This window comes from Panthera onca, chromosome C1 (genome assembly GCF_046562875.1).
Source record: "Panthera onca isolate mPanOnc1 chromosome C1, mPanOnc1 haplotype 2, whole genome shotgun sequence".
NCBI classification, from domain to species: domain Eukaryota; kingdom Metazoa; phylum Chordata; class Mammalia; order Carnivora; family Felidae; genus Panthera; species Panthera onca.
The window spans coordinates 133,199,979-133,215,969 of NC_138346.1; the positions used below are offsets into that span (position 1 = coordinate 133,199,979).

General features: G+C 34.2%; 1 protein-coding gene across 4 annotated transcripts in view; it reads right to left on the bottom strand.

Annotated features, from left to right (window-relative positions):
- Positions 1-800: 800 nt before the first annotated feature.
- Positions 801-15,991, bottom strand: part of RNPC3 (RNA binding region (RNP1, RRM) containing 3) — a 36,228-nt gene continuing 21,037 nt past the window's right edge. The window contains exons 13-17 of one of the 4 annotated variants that reach the window (XR_009608023.3): positions 13,859-13,991; positions 12,873-12,944; positions 11,046-11,848; positions 10,193-10,267; positions 801-4,005 (exon numbers count right to left, since the gene is read on the bottom strand). Coding sequence is in view for 2 of the 4 variants with exons in the window: in XM_060625961.3 (XP_060481944.1) it covers positions 12,885-12,944; positions 13,859-13,991 (193 nt within the window). In the remaining 2 variants the exon portion in view is untranslated. Of the gene's footprint in view, positions 4,006-6,596; positions 10,268-11,045; positions 11,849-12,872; positions 12,945-13,858; positions 13,992-15,991 lie in introns of those variants that run through there. The other 3 variants (XR_009608022.3, XM_060625961.3, XM_078451608.2) reach the window with 3 other exon arrangements.

The window sequence follows — 15,991 nt, forward strand, 5'->3', positions numbered from 1 at the left end:
AAGCTTTGATATTTTGTCACTTTTATGACATTGGCCTATTTCATCAAAGTTGTAAATTTATGGAAACACATTTTCAAAATATTCTAAATATTTTCTTACAACTTTGGGGGTATTTTTTCTTTGCAATTTGGCTAGAACTTTCTCAGTGTTATTGATCTTTTAGGCATTAGTTTTGTTTACAATACTTTCTACTATTCTGCTTACAATTTCACTGATTTATTTATTATTTCCTCTTTCTGATTGTTCTGGGTTTAATTTGCTCTTCTTTTTCTAGTTACTTAAGGTGGAAAACTGAATCATAAATCTGATTTTTCTTCTTTTCTAATATAAGCAAATTCTCACTAAACACTCTTTTGGTATATTCCACAAATTTTTTATGAATTTTCACTTTCATTCAGTTCAAATACTTTTTAATTTCCATTAAGAATTGTCTTGATCCACGTTATTTAGAAATATTAATATCCAGAAATTTGAACATTTTTCACATTTTTTCTGTTACTGATACCTAATTTAGTTCAACTAAGGTCAGACAATATACTTTATATGATCTGTTAAGGTTTTGAACTTATTAATGTTTTATCAGTACCAAATCATGTGTCTTCCAAATGAATCACTGTTGTTTAGTTCTTGGGATGGAAAGGAAGAAAAATCTTACTATTTATGCATAACAGGTAAACATACAGTTCAAAAACAAAAAGTATACTGTGATATTAAAATTTCATGTAGAGTGATTAGTGAAAAAAATTCTAAAAATGTTCCTTTGGGGAGGGCATATGAAAACATAGCTGCAAAACACTGGATTAGAGGTGTTCCACTATTTTATTTTAAGTTGTGATATAGGTCATACAGAAAGATGCAAAACAACAACAACAAATTACAGACCCCATGTCCCAAGACCCAGATTTAACAGATGTTAATATTTTACCAAAATATTCTTCAAATAACTTTTTAAAAGAAATGTACAATATATAGAGCTATCCAAACCTCAATCTTTCCTTCCACCCTTTTCTCCCACAGCAAGATATTAAATGCCTCCATAAATATTATTTAATGGTATTTTATGCATCTTTTTCTAAGCTCTGAAGTTTCATACAATAAATTACCTCTTGCTCAGACTTGCTTCTTGAATTCTTAAGATTTTCAAATATCCTAGTGTATCAGTACTATATCATAATTTCAAAAAATTAACATTTCTCGTATAGTCAAATACCCCTTTTCTCATTTTCAGTTGATGTAGTTTCTAATAGATGTAACCCCTTTTAATCACAGATGTTCTAACATGTTGATTCATCTCCTAACTTCACCCCAAGGCATTAAAGCTTATGCTTGTTGCATACAGGTTCTCCCTTTCCCAGTATTTTTTCAATATTTAGTGAGTTTGAGCCGTTTACTTTAGATTTCTTACTGGCCTTTATGTGAATCCAATACCTCTATAACAGCTTCCTTTCAGAAAATGTCTGAGTAGGATATATAGTAACTTCAGTTCTTGGATAGAACTGAATAGAGTGAGAACACTATTCCTCCTGAGATCATCAGTTCTCTTATGTACCTAACATATGTGGTTGGCTATCACCTCTCCTGAGCAATCATACTGAGGTCAATATTCTTTGTTTTATATGTATTAGTGAGTTATAAATAAAACAAATATCTTACTAACTTACAGCTAAAGTTTATTAAAAAAAAAAAACCAAAAAACTCCTCCATTGCTCACAATGGGAAATGTTCTCTTCTTATAGGGTGATGAAGATCAAATAATTACTGTAAGTACAGGTGCTCAATAAATATTATTTTCCCTTACTTCTTTTAAAAGCCTTGATATATCTTGATATTGATTTTAAAGGAGTCTTATTTGTATAGCATATACTTTCCAAATCATCTAAAGCAGAAACCTGAATGCTACTGCCTTTTGATTTACCTAATCAGGATTATGCTGATTCCATTTATGTTACTATAGTAGGAGGCAGAGCCATGCTAGGTTGGGATGAGGAGCACCTGCATTATTCTGTGCCTGACTACTTAAATTTTATACCCTATAGGTCTCACTTCCCTCATACTAATCCCAGCCTTTGTAGAAGGCATAAATGGAAAATCACATGGAAATAAAAGTATATATTGTATATTGTAGTAAAACATTTGATTTTGGCTGTCAAGTACCTACTTTCTTAATTTCATAGCACTGTGCTTTTCCTCTGAAGAACAAACCCTTTCTAACTCTCACTTTATGTGGTTTATATGAAACTTCACTCCTTATGCTTTAAGGGTAACATATATGACCCATAGTCAGCCCATAAGGGTGCCAAATCCCTCCAGCAAAAGGAAAAAGTACTTATTTAAAGTTTACTTTGTTTATAGTAACTAAAAAATTCAATGACAGACTAGCTGTTAGGGTTTTTAGTATAGGTTTAAATTATTAGTACTTCTCCATGATTTTTTTAAAAAACTCACTGATAACAAACAATTATCACAATTACCAGGATAATGCTTAGCAGCTCCAGGTATAGCTCTATCCAGTTGAAAGAAAAGAAGGAAGAAAGGAAGGAAGGAAGGAAGGAAGGAAGGAAGGAAGGAAGGAGAGAGAGAGAGAGAGAGAAAGAAAAGAAAGAAAAGAAAAAGAAAGAAAGAGAAAGAAAAGAAAAAAGAAAAGAAAGAAGGAAAGGAAGGAAGGAAGGAAGGAAGGAAGGAAGATCTGTACAAGCCCTGGAAATCCTTCTAATTGGACCTATTCGGGTCATATGCTCAATTTATGAAATAGACACAGTGGTGGGATGGTTGTACATTATCCATAAACAGGTTAATAATTCCTGGACACCAAAGTTCTTAAACTTGCCAAGAAGTCTCATCGTCCAAGTGTGGCAAGAAGTGTGAAGGCCAAGGACAGGCTGTCCACAAAATGTGCCACCTTGGCATACTAATTATTAAGAATGCTCTCCCCCTCCCCACCTTGTCTCCAGAAAGCAGGAAATAAATGAAAGGCACTCTCCCTGAGGTATCTTTATCACCAGAGATAGGAAATTCAGAGCTATGAAGGTTGTGTGAACATGTCTTGTTAGTTTTAGTAATTTACAGCCATAGCCTAAACTCTGTTTAGAATCCTTCACTATTTGAAGCTCCCAAATTAAGTTTTCTTTATCTTGTCAATTCCTCATTGATTTATGTCTGTGTTGGAGTAAGCAGTTAGGTTCTAACAGGATACCTGGAGACCAGCAACAAGGAAGTCATGGCCAGCTATCAGAAACGTCAGAGAGAGGCCTGTCCTGGTAGCAGTCCACAAGAATCTGGATCAAACCTGACAGGCCCAAGATGGCAGATGCCATGACAGGAAACCCCAGACCAAATTAGTAAGAAAAAGTATAAAAGCCTGCTTCCTGCCCCAAGTAATAAATATTCCACCCCCTAGTTAACAACTGTCAGTAAAAGTTAGAAACCCAACCCCTAAGGCACACAGCTCTCTCTTGAGCTCACTTGCTCTCATATCTCCAGAGTATACTTTTCAGTTTAATAAACTTTCCTGCTTATGTCGCTCATCCACTGTGTTGTGTGCCTGTCCTTGAGTTTTTTCAAGACAAGACAGACAGCCCTTGACAACTCCTTCAGCTAGGTTGAGGCCCCCCCTGGCCTGGAATCTCCCTGGGTCTCCCCAGTTCACCTGGCAACATCTGCATAAAATGTACAGAAGCATAAAACTTGAATATTTAAGACTTCATGTTATTATTGGGCCTCCATTAATTAAAATTTGTTTTTTTCCTACTATGAATTTGTTTCATGTCAGCTTAATTCTTAGACCAGTTAGAAGAATCTTGAAGGAAATTTTTTCCTCCCCAACAGTTGGCTAGTTGGCAGGATAAACTTTAACTGGCTAAATATTGCTCACCCTGAGATTGCTGTAGTTGAGAAATCCTGGCACATCTGAGACAGCTGGCAAAAGGTAAGATTTCTTACCATGTCAACCTCCTGCAATCTGTCTGCAAGGTCCGGTGGAACAAGCGGCATGAGTCCTTTTTCTTTCTAAATTTAGAGGAGCGAGAGAAAATATTTTTGGAAATAGTTGCTTGGGCTTAGCAATTCGAATTAATTTGGTAGAGAGTACTCTTGGTTTTTACTGACTGATTTCCTCCCAGAGATCGTCGCTCCATTGTTATAAAAAGGAATTACTACAGGTTAAGAATATCAGCAAAGGCCCTTACAAGTCTGCTGTTCAAATTAGTATTACAGACTTCTGAGTTCACAATTCTCATCAGACTGGCATATGTTTTGACAAACTTTGCTGTGTGGGTCTCCCACGTAAAAACTGGATGAGGTTTTTCCTTTTGTCTTGCTTTATGTCTTGAGAACTTGGATTTGTGATCTGTGAATATATTCTCTCTGGTCTCCACCACTCTGGAGGGTGTACTTACTGGGGTGCACCTTGGTAGCCACAGAGAGTGAGGATGTGAGATATGAAGTTGAAAGCAGCACTCTCTTTGTCCAGCCAAGCCAGCTCTCAGAAAGGTAAGTCATAAAAGGTCCCAGTCCATAAGGGACTTTTGTGGTTTGCCGCTTATTACTGCTGAAAAGTCCCATTCCAGTAGCATCTGCCTGGTGTCACAGATTAGTGGGTCTATGATTGGAGGTATCTCAGGTTTCTGTGTGCTATCAAAGACACTGTTTTCACTAAATTCATCCACACTGCCTATGTAACAAAGGTTTTTGCTTCCTTAGACTATTTCTGGGAGCTAACTTTGGGATCATGAGAACTGTATCTATCGTCTATGCCCTCTAGATATGCCTCTCACATTCATGGCCTAAGCCTAGAAAGTCACCTAGGAGTCTTTCCATAAAAAGGCTTATCGGTTTGAGTTGCTATTAAAATTAGTAAGATCTTGGGGTGCCTGGGTGGCTCAGCAGTTATGCATCCGACTTTGGCTCAGGTCATCATTTTGCAGTTCATGAGTTCGAGTCCTGCATTGGGCTCAGCGCCGACAGTTTGGAGCCTGGAGCTTGCTTCAGATTCTACGTCTCCTGCCCTTTCTGCCCCTCACCCGCTCATGCTCTGTCTCTCTCTCTCTCTCAAAAAATAAACATTAAAAAATAAGTTTTTCGGGGGCGCCTGGGTGGCGCAGTCGGTTAAGCGTCCAACTTCAGCCAGGTCACGATCTCGTGGTCCGTTAGTTCAAGCCCCGCGTCAGGCTCTGGGCTGATGGCTCGGAGCCTGGAGCCTGTTTCCGATTCTGTGTCTCCCTCTCTCTCTGCCCCTCCCCCGTTCATGCTCTGTCTGTCTCTGTCCCAAAAATAAATAAAAAAAAAAAATAAGTTTTTTTAAATAAATAAATAAAATTAATAAAATCTTACTCATCAATGGTGAGACAATAAATCCTTCACATTGGCTGTTTCAAAAAAATTTCTTTATACAGAGCTCTTGTCTTAATAGTATAATAATTGCGAGCCTTAGGGATTCCCTTGACAAAATGAAAGAGAAATTAGACCTAAGACAAATACTGATGTCTACATTCAAAGTAAATTCCCCTTCTTAAAATCTGGCCCCATCTGCCTATTTTAACTTCCCTTTCCGTACAAAAAGTACTCCAGCCTAAACTCTAGATTCAAAGTATATAGGTTACTTATGTCAATGCTAAATAAAAACCCGTGAAGTGGAATTTAACAAAAGCACTGAAGCAAGTGATACGGCTCACTTTCCTGTTTCATAAGAACTCCTACTTTCCAGAGCTCTGTAATCAGGCTCTGCCAGCTGTAGGCATTCCTATGCAATATCATTTGTAGATATATCCTGAACCACCCCACCCAGGGGGAAAAAAATTTCATGTCCCTAGGAGAGCAGTAAATCTTAAAAATTACAAAGCCCGTTTTTACCTCCACTTTCAGAAGATCCCACCAAATTTAGAAAGAAATTAGAAGATTAGTAGCCACTCACAACCTCCCCACTACAGAATAAACAGATGCCCATAATTTCTTATGGCCTTCCTACAAATGAACAGCAGAAGGCTGATATTCAGGGGCTAACAGAAGCCAACATTGAATTGTGAAGGCTTCTGTTAAAATAATTTCTACAGAATTTTTTACAAAGATATAAATCTTCTGATTCCCACTTTAGTTGAAATCTCCCTGATCTAAAGAGGCAAGTTTAGTTAAAATGGCTGATCAATCCTGATATTCTAGCTGTAATTCAGTTCTTTGTGGGAATTAGAAACAAGTTTGCCTGCCAAATTTCTACAAAACCAAAAATGCAACTCTAGAAGCAAATCACCCCCTCCCCCCTCCACCCCCCCCCCCCCCCGCAGTCTCTACCAATTCCAAAACCTCACCTATTCCTCTTGACACATTTATAGATACTATAAAGATCAGGATATTGAAGCAAAATTGTCCTGTATTTTAGAAAAAGGTAAATTCTAAACAGCAATTATCCTGTAACTCCTAGAAAACACACACACACACACACACACACACACACACACACACACTTTACATTCTTTTTCTGTCCCTTAAAGTCATAAATCTTATATCTCTGAAGTGTAAATACAGCCCACAACTACCAAGGCAAAGGAAAAAAAGAAGGAAGCAGGCCTTTTTTTTTTTTTTTTTTAAATTCTTATTTATTTTCGAGAGAGAGAAACAGAGCACAAGTTGGGGAGATGCAGAGAGGGAGACAAAGAATCCGAAGCAGGCTCCAGGCTCTGAGCTGTCAGTACAGAGCCCTATGTGGAACTCAAACTCATGAATCAGGAGATCATGACCTGAGTCAAAGTTGAGTCATTTGGCTCAACCAAATGAGCCACCTGGGCACCCCCTGAAAGCAGCTCTTTTTAAAAAGTACACTGCAAAAGGGCTCTCTTGCCCCTTTTTCTCTTCAAATATTGCTAACTGTAAGGCTTCTGCCTTTGTCAGTATATGTATCTATTGTAGATATATGGCTGTTTCTAACTCCAGTTGGTATTGCTAAAATTAATTTGTAAAAGACCTCTGTTTAATTTGCTTAAAGAAAATTAAGCACATAATAATTTTGAATTCCTAAAATTTCTCAAAAATAAAAAAGAAAATCCAAATGAATTTCAACTTCATGTGATCTGGGAAAGTATTTGGTATTAAAACTAACTGAAGGTTTTAGTTTAATTAAAATAGACATGTCTTTAGAGTTATCAGCATTAAAATAATACTTTTATTCCACCTGGGTTTACTGAAAGTCAAATAAGTTCATGTAATCTCTACTGCAAAACTTGTCAGCCCAAAACAATATAAACTGAGAATAATGTCAGATTCTGCAGACAGAGTTGTTTTTGTGGGCAACCTACACCTAATTGTTAAGAACAAGTAAGTAGACAGACATAGGTAAGATAAAAAGGTTTTAGGTAAACTTTTAAAATATTGTCCCCAAATCTTTTTGGTAATCTGAAACCTAAAAGTTTTGCTAACTGAGGAGTTAAGGTAAATTTAAGGAATATCTAATAAGTCATTTCCAAATATGATAAAATAATGAAACATTAATTACTGAACATAGATTTATCTACTTTTGGCTTCCTTGTTACAGAGAAACTAAAGATAAGCTTGAGTCTGATACTGAACATTTTATGTTTTACTGAAAGATTATATTTTGAAGAAGCACATTTCTTGAAATTATGAATTATGTCTCATGTCAATTTAATTCTTAGATCAGCTAGAAGAAACTTGAATAATAGAGGAAATTTTCCTGCTGAACAGAGGCAATAGAAGTTCTGGTCATCACAGTGGAGAAATTGACTGTCTAAGATCTCAGAATGTTTACGTCACCTTTGGAATCGGTGTGAGTTGAGAACCACCACAACTACTACTACAAGAGTTAATATTTATGGAGAATTTGAATACAATATAGATATACATATATCAGACTCGTTAAGTATTTTATATTCATCACACATCTTTACAACAACCCTAAGTATTATGATTATGCCCAGGGAAACTGATAGAGAAGGTAATAACTTGACCAAGGCCATAAAGCAATTAAGCCTTAGAAACAAGATGTGATGTTAGAATATACATCTATAAAACCACTGCAGTATACCACTTTTCAGTAAATTAACCTGAACTTCCTGTCACTGTAGAAAAGTTTTATGATTAATTTTTAAAAACTGTTTTTTGCATACCTAACACAATTACATGTTCTAAGGAATAATTTTATTTACTCTTAGCTCACTGCTCCTGTCATAAATCTTAATAATTTCAAAATCCACTTAGATATTTCTTTTAATACCCAAGTTTCTCAATATCTTTAATTAATCTCTTTCCATGACTCTGCTTTCACTCAACTACCATGTCCACATCCTGGAACTTGCAGTCACTAATTACCGTATTCTCTCTACTATTGTCAATTGCAGTCACCTTATTCTCTTATTTCAACCTCCCAAATTTGTACTTCTTACTCTAGTATATAACTCCAACATATCTTTAATCATACTGCAATCTGTAATTGATCATACCATTTCTCCATTGTGTCTTAACCTTCATTTTCTCACTTTGCTCTTTACGCAGATCTCTTTCTACACCCCTTCTTTATACTCATTCCCTTGAGTGTATCAACACTTTTTCATTTCTCCCACTTGGCTGTATTCACCTAGGAATATTCCAATTCTAATTAAATTCAATTCTGTCTACTTAGTGATAGCACCAATTCTAGAATACTTGGAAATGAACATAGAACTATTTGACTAGTGTCACTTAAATTAACAACAGACTTCAAAACACCACTTAAGTACCTTCTAGCCATCCTTCTAAGTCTATTCACTCTGCCATTCAAGTGTCTATTTTACACCTTCCTTTTTGCCCCTGGATCCAACACTCTTTTCCTCTTCAAGATCTTACTTCCTTCCTATTTCACTGAAAAAAATAGAACACAACTTCTACATGCTCCTACTATGTATCTACCAAACTATAACCATTTAGACTTACACAATCTGTCCCTTCTGTTGCTATTAATGAGATGTTTGCATGCCCATCTTTAAAACTAACTCTTCTATTTGTACACCATATCTGTACCTCCAGCAATATCCCTTTCCCTCCTATATCATCCTTGGTTTTGCTTTTTCCTCTACTGGATTAGTCCACACAAACGTGCTATATCCTAAATCTTTATAAAACAAAACAAAATCAAAAACCTTTTTCATACTGTATCTCCCTAGATTAAGAGAACATTTTTCTATTCCCCTTGAGAGCAAGACTCTTCTAACAGTCATCTTCATTTCTCACTATATTAAATTCCTCTCTGCTATTCTCTCTAATACCTCCTCTCATTTCTTCCATCCATCAAATCAGTTTGTCAGGAGAGAGGTGTGTTAAGAACAGATCTGATGTAGTTGACCACCCCTTCCTACTTGAGATACCTTCTTCATTTGGCTTCTGCCTATTCCTTAGTCTTCTTTACATATTTGACATCTAAACACAAGCATGTTCCCGGATTCACTTCACCATACTTCTAATGCTTACCTTTAAAATTTCTATTTTCTTTATTTCACGATGCTATGAGGAATAAAATGTGATTCACAACAGCATTCTAACAAAGACCCAAGTCTTTGGGCAGTGATTCTAAGATGAAGCTACTATTACATATTCACAGGACACTTTTAATAAACAAATTAAATATATCAAAGTTTTATATTAACACATAGCTGAAACTAATTTCACTAAGACAACAGGATACTTTTGTATGGAAAACATTTACACCTTTAAGGTTTGGGGGCACCAAAATAAAAGACAATTAAGAACAAGAATACAAATCCCCTGAAGTGGGAAAAATCTCCCACTACTAAAACAAAACAAGCAACAACAAAAAACAGCAAAACTCATAGTCAAACAAACCACTCCTAAAATAATTACAAGAAATAAGAAGTAACATTAGTATAAAAAAAAAAAAAAAAGTATGTGAGTGCAGTGGTATCCAGGTAAGAAGGAAAAAAAAGCTGTATCCGTAATCATAAAAGAAAATTTCTATTTAGTATTGTAAAATTACCTGAAAAAAAAATTTTTTTACCTGAAAAATTTTTTATGTAATTATCAAATTACACTTTCCAAATGTATTAAACATAAAGAAAAATTAAGAACATTTATTGGAAAGAAAATAATTTATTATATATGAGGAAGATGATTAAAATACATGTAATATATCCCCAATAAACAGATTTAAATGCATATAGATTTAATTTTTAAATATACTTTAAAAGCTGTTACGCACAGTTCCATAGTCCAGGTGTCAATTTCTTCTCCTCAAAGTTGGAAAGCAGTTGGAAGACGTGGAAGCAAAAGGAACCTAAAACACCATAAGAATTCATTAAAAATAATGATTATAAAACATTTCAATTGTTTTAAAATAACTAAAAGTTAAACATTTATATTTAGAAAATTAGTGAATCATGTCAGTACTACAAATTTTTGATTGTCAACATAAACAGCTTATATGGAAACGGATTTATAACATTAGAATAAAACATTTTAACTGTCTCTATTAAAAAATAGCAATTTCAACATCTGCAAATTTTCATACTCTTAGAGTGATAATTTATTAACAGAATTTTGAATTATTTTCATAGTACTAGTAATAGCAGGATTTGCAAGAAATGTAGAGGCTCTAATTCTTGATTTTCCTACTTGTAGAAGGTTGGATGGCTACGCATCTAACCATTCTAATCTAAGCAGTATCTAAACTGGTCAGCCCTTGTAATTACTGAAGGAACCTTTTCGAATTAGATTCTTGGTCTCATTCACAGAAATTCTGATTTATTAGTTTTAGGAGAAAGCCCAGGAACCTTTATATGTAAAAATCCTTCCTCAGTGGTTCTCAACCTTGGTCACACATTAGGAGGGTTGAAAAATTCCAGTATCTATGTTGTAAGCCAGACCAATTAAATCAAAATGGAGAGAAACCTAAGCAATAGTGTTATTTTTCAGGGTTTTTTTCTTTTTTCTTTATCAGTATTTTTGAAAAGTTTCTCAGGTGATTCCAAAATGTGGCCAGGATTAAAAACCACTGTTTTGGGTAATACCAGTCAACAACTAGTCTGGAAACCATTGTTATTATGTATACCTACCAGTATTGTTTCTTTTCACTTAATGTGCTACCCTGAGTCAACATTATGTCTTCTCCTCTCTGTTCCTCTTTTCTTATTCCTTTTGTTTTGTTTAGAAAAAGAAAGAGGAAAAAAGATACTTCTGCTTGCTATCTATCTCAAAAGACATATCAATATTAAAACCTCAGAGGTGAGGTCTGCTCCTTTTATTTGGAACTGACAAGGAAATCCAGTTATTTTAATTTTCATTATGTGTACTTTTTTAAATGAAAAAAATCCTTTCCCCAAACAAAATTTACAACACATTATATAGAATACCTAAACCAGATACATCACAAAACAGAAGGCATGTTACTGAATTAGGTTTAGGAAATACATAAATATAAGAAACAAGACTAATTTCTGTGTTAAAGCAAATGCATACATTCTCCAAGTAAATACGTTGACCTGATTCACTAACTTTCCCTGGAAAAATTACATAACCTCAAGAATGGCATAGAAAATTCAGCAACAAAGCAAAAAAACCAAAAAAACAAAAACAAAAAAAAAAAACAAAACAACAAAAAAAACAAACAACAAAAAAACTCCCCAAAAAACAAAACAAAAAAAAACCACATAAATGATTTGTCCAATCAATGTTGATAATTTTAAAAATAACTCATTTGAATAAAATTATAAAAAACTATTGCTTATTCTGAATCCATGAGTGGGAAAGTGACAAAACATTTCTAGGAAGAACAAAAAACATTGCCCCAAAAAGGATACAACAAGAAAGGATACACTTTGTATGACAGTATTACAGCAGTATTTACGCAGGAATGCTTCTAAAGAAGAACAGCAGAATTCGGTTTAATTTTTTTTTCTCAGTTTTCACATTATATTTACAAATAAATTACTTTTTTAAACACACACTGAAAATTGTTTATTTTTAACTGGTCCATTAAGGTATTTGTAAGAATTCTGACTACATCAGGATATATACTTCACAAAATTCAAATTATCATGGCATTTCACAAAAGGAATAAACATTTTGCAAAATTTTCCCTAATTATATTTTTTTCAGCTTAACACCAGTGAAGTTGACCAAGTTATTTCATGTTCCTCCAGTTTATAAAGGCAGGAAGATTTAAAATAAAACAAAATGAATGTATTTCTACTCATTTGATTTCCTAAAATCAAACAATGTAACACAAACTTTGAAGCTTAAAATGGTTAATTCTACCACTTCTAATCATTAAATTTCTTAAGTACGCATTAAAATTACTTATTGGAAAGGCAAAAAATTTCATGCCTCAAAACATATGTAAATAGTTCTGTGACATATATAATTAGTAATGCAAATTCTTAGGCCCATTAAGAGTGACCAATTTGTCTTGGCTTGGTAGACACTTTCCCAGTCTCAGCACAGGAAAACTGGGATGACTGACTACCCAAGACCCCTACTCCAGACCTACTGAGTTAGAAAATGGGTGAGGGTGAGGGGAAGCCTAGCAAACTGTTTTATCAGACCTTCAGAATACCATAATACATATTAAAGTTTAAGAAGCATTGCTTTCCTCTAGCTAGAAAAAGATTTAAGACAAAGACTCATTCCTCTCATAAATTCATTCTCCAAACTAAATTTTTACATACATATGGGCTTTATTCATAAGGTAGTTATAATTTTGAAATTCACTGAGAATTAACTGCACAGTGACACAGAGATAGAGACATGGGTGGATCGATCAATTGATTCACATCCTTTAAAAACCTTAGGAGATACCTGAATTTATTACTATCAGGCTTTTATCTTTCCTTAATTTTATCTCAAGACAGTTTGTTCTTTTATTATGTTATATCCACACTTACCTTTATTAATTTTTAACACTTTCTTTTTCCTTCTTTAGAATCTTGTTTTGGTCTAGCAGATCGAGCAAATTGCTAATATTTAAAAATTAAGGTTTCCTTCACAAACATGACAGTAATCCTCTCTAAATAATTATTAAGAACATTCTAATATAGGGTAGAAGTACAGTTTTTAAATTTTTTTAATGTTTATTTATTTTTGAGAGAGGCAGAGCGTGAGCAGGGGAGGAGCAGAGATAGGAGACACAGAATCCGAAGCAGGCTCCAGGCTCTGAGCTGTCAGCACAGAGCCTGATGTGGGGCTTGAACCCATGAACCTTGAGATCACGATCTGAGCCGAAGTCGGATGTTCAACCGACTGAGCCACCCAGGCGCTCAAGAAGTACAGTTTTTAAAATGTATCTCTTATACTTGTCTTCCTACTCTCAGACATGTCAAATATTTTTTTGAGTGCCTACTTGCTCCCCATGATTTGCAAAAGTAAAAAATTTACCTTTTCTTTATAGTCATTTTTTTTACACCTGGACCTTCACTACATATATCCCTCTGATTTCCATCTTGCAAACTGCATTAACTACTAAAAGCAGAATGTTTAATCAATAATATATTTTGGTAAATTTTCAAATAGAAATATGAATTACAAAATAAAACAGTAAAACTGCAGTGAATCATATCTTTTTTTAATGACTCCTAGTGGATTTGTGAATACTATAGTCTTTTAGGCTTAGCATAAAAATGTACTACTGAGCTATAGAAATGAAATGTTTAAACATGGCTAAATTTTAATAACCCCATGCTGCTGAGGTTCCTCTATTCTCCAATAAAAATCTAAACAACCACCTGATTCAGCTAAGTATGTTTGTAACTGAGTATCTGGAGCTAGAATGCCAAGTGTTGAGACTTCTTAACAATAACATAAAAATTAGTTGGAAGTATACCCTTCTGCTTAAAAGACACATTGTCTTTGGAACAGACTGTTTAAAGGATACAACCACCATAGGTTTTCCAAAAAGAACATATCCATTAGCTTCCTTTAAGGCTTTTGCTGCTGCTTTTTCATTTGGAAGTCCAATGAAAGCTTGTCCTTTCATGCGACCTTCTTTCATCAAACGTATATCAAACCTAGTAGTCAAGGAAGAAAAAGAGGTTTTGATTTAAAGAATGTCAAACAATTTTGATGAGGGGAATAGAAATGTGTCAAACATCTAAAATTTTTTCTATTTCAGAGTATAAATGACTACAGTGTCTGATTAGAACATTACTCAAGACTTCTTAAAATTATGTTTTGTATTCTGTTCTAAAATTGATTCTACGTAATATAAGTTTGATAATGTGCTTATATCTAGCTTTTTAAAGCTATGTTAAATGTATTTAGGTAGTTTATTTTTATTTATTTTTTGGGGTGTACCAAATTACTTTGTTTGAAGGAATGTTACAAATGAAGGAAGTTAAGTAGATGTTTTGGTACAACTTATAGAAAAGGGAAAATGTCACCCCAACATACATGCACTGCCTCAGTGACCAGGGAAGTCACCCATGTGGTGATGGGAAGACAGCCTAAGGCTTAGCTCTCATTATCACTGTTTCCCAACGTGTGCTTGTCAAAGAGATACTCTGCCATGCTGTATTTACATAGTTTAAAAATTATATTGCTAGAAACTATGAAAACAAATTTAAATTTTTATTTTGTAGCTCTATTTTTAAAAAATTTCATACAGCCAACTCAATACTATCTACCCAAGTGACAAAAAACAACTACATAACCAAGAACAGAAAGGCTGAGAGGTACCACAGAAAAGTAACATAGAATTTCAAAGTAGAAACGGACTTTATTATCTAGTCAAAATCATTTTTACAAATGACGCCTACAGAGAATGAGTGACTTCTTCAAGGTCATACAGGTAAAGTTAGAGTGAAACAGAAATCAGATTTTTTTTATTCTAAGTGTAGTGTTCTATTATTTTATAGCATATTCATTTTTCAACATTTTTTGGAAAACTATATTAGAAAATCGGAAAAACCAAACTGTAATTTACAACTAAAGTACTGCCTACAACTGTGATAGTCCATACAAAGCATTTTAAAAATGCAGTAATTTTTTTTTAATTCACATGACTAGTCCCGTGGAAAACAATTAATTGATCATTTTGACGTATACAGCTTTCTCCATATAGAATTATCTTTCCCCTCAAATTCTAAATGCAGCAATACAAAAAAACAGAGGAAATGGATAGACACACACACATATGTATTTATGTACACTAAACATTTCATACATATATTCTTCTGTTTCTTATAATGATTCAAAAGTAGAAACAAGAAAAAGGACCAGTATTTTGCATGCCTAGCAACAGAAACTATTGGTATAGTATAAGAAGAGATATTTGCCACTGACAAGTATAAACAAGCCAGACAGACTTTAAAAGATTAAAACAAGACTAACTAGTTCCAGTTACTCTTTTATCTCCACTCTTTTACCTCTACTCAAGTCTCTCTCTTTGCCTTTTCTACTTTTCCCTACTTCTAATTTATATGGTTGAGGGTCTTAAATACTTGAGTTCACTAATGATGGCATTTTAAAGAATGATATTCTAACTCTAAACATTAGCTCTTAACTCATTCACAAATCACATCCATTTCTTTTGCTCTCACCAAAAGTGGGAGACTTGCTTAATGCAGACTAATTAAAAGAAGGGAAGTTACTACCAATGTTAAGAATCTGAAAATTAGGCCTGACTGCTATATATTCCTGCATGAGTTATTAAAGCAGTAGTTTCCAAAGTGTAGTCTTTGAACCAGCAGCTTTGGCATCATCCATGAGCTTTTTAGAAGTACAAATTCATGGGTCTTACCTCAACCCAGATGGACTGAAGAAACTGTTTTTACCAAGCTCTCCAGGTGATTTTTACTCAGGGTAAAGTTTGAGAACCACAGCTTTACAACTGGGGATAAACACTGGAATTTATGCTACTTGGATAAATAAAGTTTTATTGGAACTCAGCCATAAATAATAGTTTATGTATTGTTTATGCCTGCTTTCATACTACAAAAGTAGAACTGAGTAGCTCCAACAGACGCTTTATGACCTGTAATAAATTAAAAATAGAAAATGTCTGCTACCT